The 6,038-nt window shown below is 37.0% G+C and overlaps 2 protein-coding genes across 2 annotated transcripts; one reads left to right on the plus strand and one right to left on the minus strand.

The window, feature by feature from the left end:
- Nucleotides 1–1,545: 1,545 nt before the first annotated feature.
- Nucleotides 1,546–4,053, plus strand: LOC18010528 (pentatricopeptide repeat-containing protein At1g51965, mitochondrial). The gene is made up of 2 exons (XM_006392912.2): nucleotides 1,546–2,358; nucleotides 2,468–4,053. Exons 1-2 carry the CDS (start codon nucleotides 1,573–1,575, stop codon nucleotides 3,668–3,670), a joined length of 1,989 nt encoding a protein of 662 aa, XP_006392974.1. The 5' UTR covers nucleotides 1,546–1,572; the 3' UTR covers nucleotides 3,671–4,053.
- Nucleotides 4,054–4,267: 214 nt separating this feature from the next.
- LOC18010554 lies at nucleotides 4,268–5,665 on the minus strand. Its single transcript, XM_006392913.1, has 3 exons — nucleotides 5,309–5,665; nucleotides 4,851–5,048; nucleotides 4,268–4,765 (listed from the first exon to the last, which is right to left on the minus strand). Exons 1-3 carry the CDS (start codon nucleotides 5,663–5,665, stop codon nucleotides 4,268–4,270), a joined length of 1,053 nt encoding a protein of 350 aa, XP_006392975.1.
- Between the last annotated feature and the right edge of the window lie 373 nt (nucleotides 5,666–6,038).

Raw genomic sequence — 6,038 nt, forward strand, 5'->3', positions numbered from 1 at the left:
AAGACCAATGGTTAACGATTTTGTTTTATACATTTAAATTGAAAACGAACTAAACATGGAAGAAAAAAGTATTGTACAGTATATCAATTAACATAATAACATTCCAACTAGAATTCAATTTTAAGATCGTGCATTAGAAAACCATATACAAAATATTTTCAAAGGTTGAAAATAACCAAAAAAAAAAAGCATGGCTTTTATACGAAACCGTTTTTTAACAAGTTTCTTAGATAAATAGATTAGTTTTTTTTTAACATCTATTTATTTATATCAATCAAAATACATCCAAGATATAAAAAATATAAACAATACAATATAACAAAACATGAAAATAAAATATGACAAATTTTCTCCGAAGACTTTCTCTCAAATAAAGTATCCATCCTTCGTTCCTCAAATTCGCATTCAATCTGATGCGATTTTTAGTTATAGCTACTATCTATTAGTTTCCATGTTGTATTATATTGACTTATTTTCAACTAGGAGTTAAAGATATTCGACCAATAAGAACTCAATTTACTGATTCCTTCAATCGAAATAAGATATGAAACTGCTAATTTTCAACGACTATAAGAATGTTTTCATACATCAAGGATGCATTTTCTGCTCCAAATCGAGATAAATAAATTCGTTTTCGACAATTCAGTGAATTCACAAAACACAAAGAAATTGAAATACAAATAAACTAGGTGACTGCCTTAGTTTATCATAGATCAAAATGTAAAAAAGAAAAAAACTTGTGACTAATATGAGAGGAGACACAAAGTATTTATAGAAAAAGTGATGTAGGGCTAACACATTTTTTTTTATTATAATTTTTGATATCATCAAATATTCTATTTTGATTATTGGATTGTTATGTAATCCAAAATACTTAGATACGATTTTATTTTTTTGTTAATCAAATATTTTTGATTATTGACGTTGAGGAAAACTTCTCTTTTGAAAAATGATAAACTAAGGTATGTCATATTCATGTTTTATAAATGTATAATAATTACATAAAATAAATAAATATAAAGTTTCCGATTTTTAATCGCGAGATTTTTTTTTACAAACACAGATTAATTAAATAAGAGAAATAGAAAAAAATTGTTTAAAGAGGCAGTGATTCAAACTTGTTACATGTTGGTTAAGAAAGTTGGACCACCAACCAATATAACTAACATGTTTTTTTTGGAAATTTATTAGCCACTAAATATATATTAAACTGTCAATCCGAAAATAGGTCTGAACCAATCAGAATAGAGTATTTTCATTAATGGCATAAGTGTAATTTAACACTTTTCACTAAAACAATAGAAAAAATAATAATAATTAATTTATATCAACCAATCAAAATATAACATTAGTTGACCAATCAGAACATAAGGATTTTATTAATTAAAATGACATCAAAAGCTGAGCATTGAACCACAGCTCAAATCACTTCGGATTTACTATAATAGATGGACTGAAGTCAAATTTCGGCCCATTTGTGTCAATTTGAGCCCATTAAAAAACTTTCGTCTACGTCGAGGCTGTACCTGTAAGTTCTGCTCAAGAGAGCTCGTTTCCTTCTCCGCCGCAAAAATGAGGCTTCTTCGCCGCCGCCGCTTCCTCAACTACGTCGATACGATCACCGTAACCAACTGTCGGAGTTACGCCACCAAGTATGTCGCCAAGGTTACATCATCATCTCCCTCCGGCCGCTCTCTCTCCGCCGAAATTTCCCTTCCTACTCCTCTCCCCGCCGACGTACGCGGCTACCCTCTTCCTCGCCGCCATCTCATCTGCCGAGCAACCAATCTCCTTCTCCAACACGGCGGAGGAGACATCGGAGCTTCTTCTGATCTCTCTGATGCTTTCTCTGACCTCTCTGATTACCTCTCTTCCCTTTCACTCTCCCTCACTCCCGACGAAGCTTCCGAGATTCTCAAATCCCTAAATTGCCCTCGCCTCGCCGTCGAATTCTTCCAATTCGTTCCCTCTGTTTGCCCCAGCTCTCACAGTGACCCTTTCCTCTACAATCGCATCATCTTAATCCTCTCTAGATCAAATCTCCCTGACAGATTCGATCGTGTCCGCTCGATTCTCGATCTGATGGTGAAATCTAACGTCCGTGGCAACATCTCCACCGTGAATATCTTAATCGGTTTCTTCGGGGACACAGAAGACTTACAATTGTGCTTAAGGTTGGTGAAGAAATGGGAATTGAAGATGAACTCTTTCACCTACAAGTGTCTGCTTCAAGCTTACTTGAGATCTCGTGATTCTTCAAAAGCATTCGATGTGTATTGCGAGATTAGAAGAGGAGGGCATAAACTCGACATCTTCGCTTACAATATGTTGCTTGATGCTTTGGCTAAAGATGAAAAGGTACTTTCTTTTGAGCTCTCACTGTTTTCGTGCACACAAACTAAGCAAGTGTTTGGTCATTCATTTATCAGTTGAGTTTCATGTATAATCCTGTGCAGCCTTTTGTCAGATTGATCAGGCTTGCCAAGTTTTCGAAGACATGAAGAAAAGGCATTGTAGAGGAGATGAATATTCTTACACGATTATGATCAGGACGATGGGGAGGATTGGGAAATATAGCGAAGCAGTTGTTCTATTCAATGAGATGATATCTGAAGGGCTTACTCTTAACGTTGTTGGTTACAATACTCTGATGCAAGTTCTTGCAAAAGGCAAAATGGTTGATAAAGCTGTCCAGGTTTTCTCCAAAATGGTGGAAACGGGTTGTCGACCCAACGAGTATACATATAGTCTGGTTTTGAATCTCTTAGTAGCTGAAGGTCAGCTTGTGAAGTTAGATGGGATCGTGGAGATGTCTAAAAGGTATATGACTCAGGGGATATATTCTTACTTGGTTAGAACGCTGAGCAAATTAGGGCATGTAAGTGAGGCTCACCGGCTGTTTTGTGATATGTGGAGCTTCCCTGTGAAAGGAGAGAGAGACAGTTATATGTCGATGCTAGAGAGTTTGTGCGGTGCGGGTAAAACCGTTGAAGCTATAGAGATGTTGAGCAAGATTCATGAGAAAGGTGTAGTTACCGATACTATGATGTACAACAACGTGTTCTCGGCGCTTGGGAAGCTAAAGCAAATATCTCATATACATGATCTCTTCAAGAAAATGAAAAAAGACGGTCCTTCTCCAGATATATTCACATACAATATACTTATCTCCAGTTTTGGTCGGGTCGGAGAAGTTGATGAGGCTGTGAAAGTCTTCGAGGAGCTTGAGAGTAGTGACTTTAAACCCGACATTGTTTCTTACAACTCTTTGATCAATTGTCTGGGGAAGAACGGTGATGTTGATGAGGCCCATGTGAGATTCAAAGAAATGCAAGAAAAAGGACTAGACCCTGATGTGGTCACATACAGCACTCTGATTGAATGCTTTGGGAAAACAGAGAGAGTAGAAATGGCGTATAGATTGTTTGAAGAGATGCTTGTTAAAGGGTGTCAACCTAACATTGTGACGTACAACATTTTGCTTGATTGTCTAGAGAAGAGTGGGAGAATCGCGGAAGCAGTTGATCTGTACACAAAGATGAAACAGCAAGGACTCACACCAGATTCCATTACTTACACTGTGCTTGAACGGTTGCAATCTGGCTCTCATGGTAAAGCACGGATTCGTAGGAAGAATCCGGTAACTGGTTGGGTGGTCAGCCCTTTGTAAATTAGCGAAATGAGGTTTTAAGAATGATCCTTGGCTGAAGAATGGAAACTGCAGATTCTTGAGTTTCTTCAATGAGCTTTTCACAAATGCCGTCTTCTCAAAAACGCTCTGCCTGATGATCATATTATTGGCAATTTGTGCGAAAATGGTACTTGAAGCTGAATGATTTGATTCATAAGAAATCAGATGACACTTTTTTGTTTGAAGGTTTGAATCACATAGTTCTTTAATTTTGTGGTTCTAAGGTTATCATCAATGATTGATAAGCTTTTGGAATAATAAACATTCCTAGATTTTACTAGTTAAGGAATATATGTACTGGTTTCTTCAATGTTTGCTTGTTGTTGAATAACTGAAATTTAGAAGTTCAGAACAAGATTGATCGAAAATGTAATAAATAGTCTTATAGAGAGATTATAACCGGAATCCTTAGAAATTTGCAATTTTCCATTGTCATTCTAACTTTCAAGGTTGATGCAATATGGCACAAAAGAACAAAAATAATTCGAAAAGAAGAAAAGAAAATTTGTTGTTAAATTCATGGAAAAAGAACGTTGTTTTAAAAAAAAATGAGAAGCAAATTTACAATGATCAAAGTCAGCGCGGGTCATAGGAACAAGAATAGCGTTGCAGTTGCAGTTGCTGTTGCAGCAATCTCTCGTCGCTAACGCTACTCCTAAACGCGATAACGTCATCTAGAGACAACCGTTTCCTCTCAGATCGTTGACGCGGTGCGCTATGCGAACGCAAATTCGCCTTAAACGACTGCGTTTCCTCCATGTAGCCAGGAGTACTCATTCCATACTCACACAAAGCGTTTCCACAAACACTCTTAGTAACATTGTAGCGATTATTACCTGCGTGATGGTGCGACGAAGACGACAATCTCGGTGTGTTATGCGCAGTCGCAAACTTCCATTTCTCCTCCAAGAAACTCAACTCCAAATCATTCCCTTTGTAAACAAAATCGTTTCCATATTCAGACATTGCAACAACATTGTGCACTTCCTTAAATTTCGATCTCCTTTTGTATCTGTCGTCCATCTCTACAATCTTTGGACGTCTCGCATCGTACATCGCTTCATCGAACTTATCCTGTTTATTAATAGAGAACACACTTTTAGTCTTTGTGTTTTGGCTTGAAGAACAAGAAACAAATGGAAATGAGATTGGTTCTTACAAAAGAATCTCGAGGTTGGACCATTTTGTACTCTTTGTTGAGGCAGCGGTTGACGCGTCTGGATCGCATCGTGGTTTGGACTCTGATCAAAGCTTGTATCTTTTGCAGCATCGCAGCAGCGCGTTTCCTTACCAAGTATCCTCTCACTAGAGCTTGTAGCTTCACTATACCTTTCAAACCTCTTAACGCTTTCCTCGCCTAACCAAAAAAAAAAAAAAACATTATCGACAATTGATTCTATTTCTAATAAAAAAAAGAGTCTCGAGCTTTAACATTCATATCAAAACAGAAAGAAAAAAAAGATTCCAACTTTAATATGCCGTTTCCAAATATGATCTTTGAAGGAAAAAATATCAGATTGACAATCGTTTCTGATTAAAAATTCGAACTTTAACAATACCGGTGTGTCAAGATTTTTTTCAAGAGAAAATAAATGTAATTTGAAGATGTGAAATTACCAAAGAGCCCCTGAAGACTTTCTGAATTTTCACCGCCGCCAACCGTTCTTCCCGCGTGTTGATAACTCCCGGTCTTCCTTCACCAGTCAGTCTAACCACTGTCGCAGCCGCTTTAGCCGCCGAAACCGCTGCTTCAGCGGCTGTAGCAGTAGCGGTTGCAACCGCAATTGCGTGCTTGTTCTGATCCTTCTCTTTACCCGTCAGAAAAGTTCTCAACCGAAAAGGATCTGCCGGGAGATTGCAGTAACCGGTACCTTCACCGCCTTTGTCAGAATCATTGCCGGAAACGCGACTCATTCTTTCTCTGCTCTTCTTCGTGCTAAATAATCCGTTAAACCATCTCGCTGCTCTGCCCATCTTGATATGGAAGAACCAACAACACTTTCTTTTTATGTAGTCTGTGATGTGACGATTCAGAAAGATTTGTTAAGAATGACAAAAAAACACGAATACCCAAAATTTAATTACACTGAATTTTAAATATCTTTTTACTACTTTTCATTTTTCAAGCTTTTATTTTTATTATCTTGTTAAAGTTTCAATGTCTCTGGTTATATTTTCTCACAAAAATCCAAAGCATCCAACTATAGAACATTGACATGAATAGCTAAAAGGAGAATATTACTATGAATAAAGAAATGGGTTAAAATTGAAAATTATATCCCTAGGATAATATAAGGGTCAATAGTCATTACTTATTTTCTGACAAAGAGTTATCGGAACAGCAATA

This window comes from Eutrema salsugineum, unplaced genomic scaffold (assembly GCF_000478725.1).
Source record: "Eutrema salsugineum unplaced genomic scaffold, Eutsalg1_0 scaffold_7, whole genome shotgun sequence".
Lineage (NCBI taxonomy): Eukaryota > Viridiplantae > Streptophyta > Magnoliopsida > Brassicales > Brassicaceae > Eutrema > Eutrema salsugineum.

Bases quoted from the DNA above. Each gene is read 5' to 3' on its own strand.
- LOC18010528 (XM_006392912.2), top strand. From the start codon at position 1,573: ATGAGGCTTCTTCGCCGCCGCCGCTTCCTCAACTACGTCGATACGATC. The intron at 2,359-2,467 runs GTACTTTCTTTT...GCCTTTTGTCAG, and splicing joins CTTTGGCTAAAGATGAAAAG to ATTGATCAGGCTTGCCAAGT.
- LOC18010554 (XM_006392913.1), bottom strand. From the start codon at position 5,665: ATGGGCAGAGCAGCGAGATGGTTTAACGGATTATTTAGCACGAAGAAG. The intron at 5,049-5,308 runs GTAATTTCACAT...TTTTTTGGTTAG, and splicing joins AAGTCTTCAGGGGCTCTTTG to GCGAGGAAAGCGTTAAGAGG. The intron at 4,766-4,850 runs GTAAGAACCAAT...ATTAATAAACAG, and splicing joins TCCAACCTCGAGATTCTTTT to GATAAGTTCGATGAAGCGAT.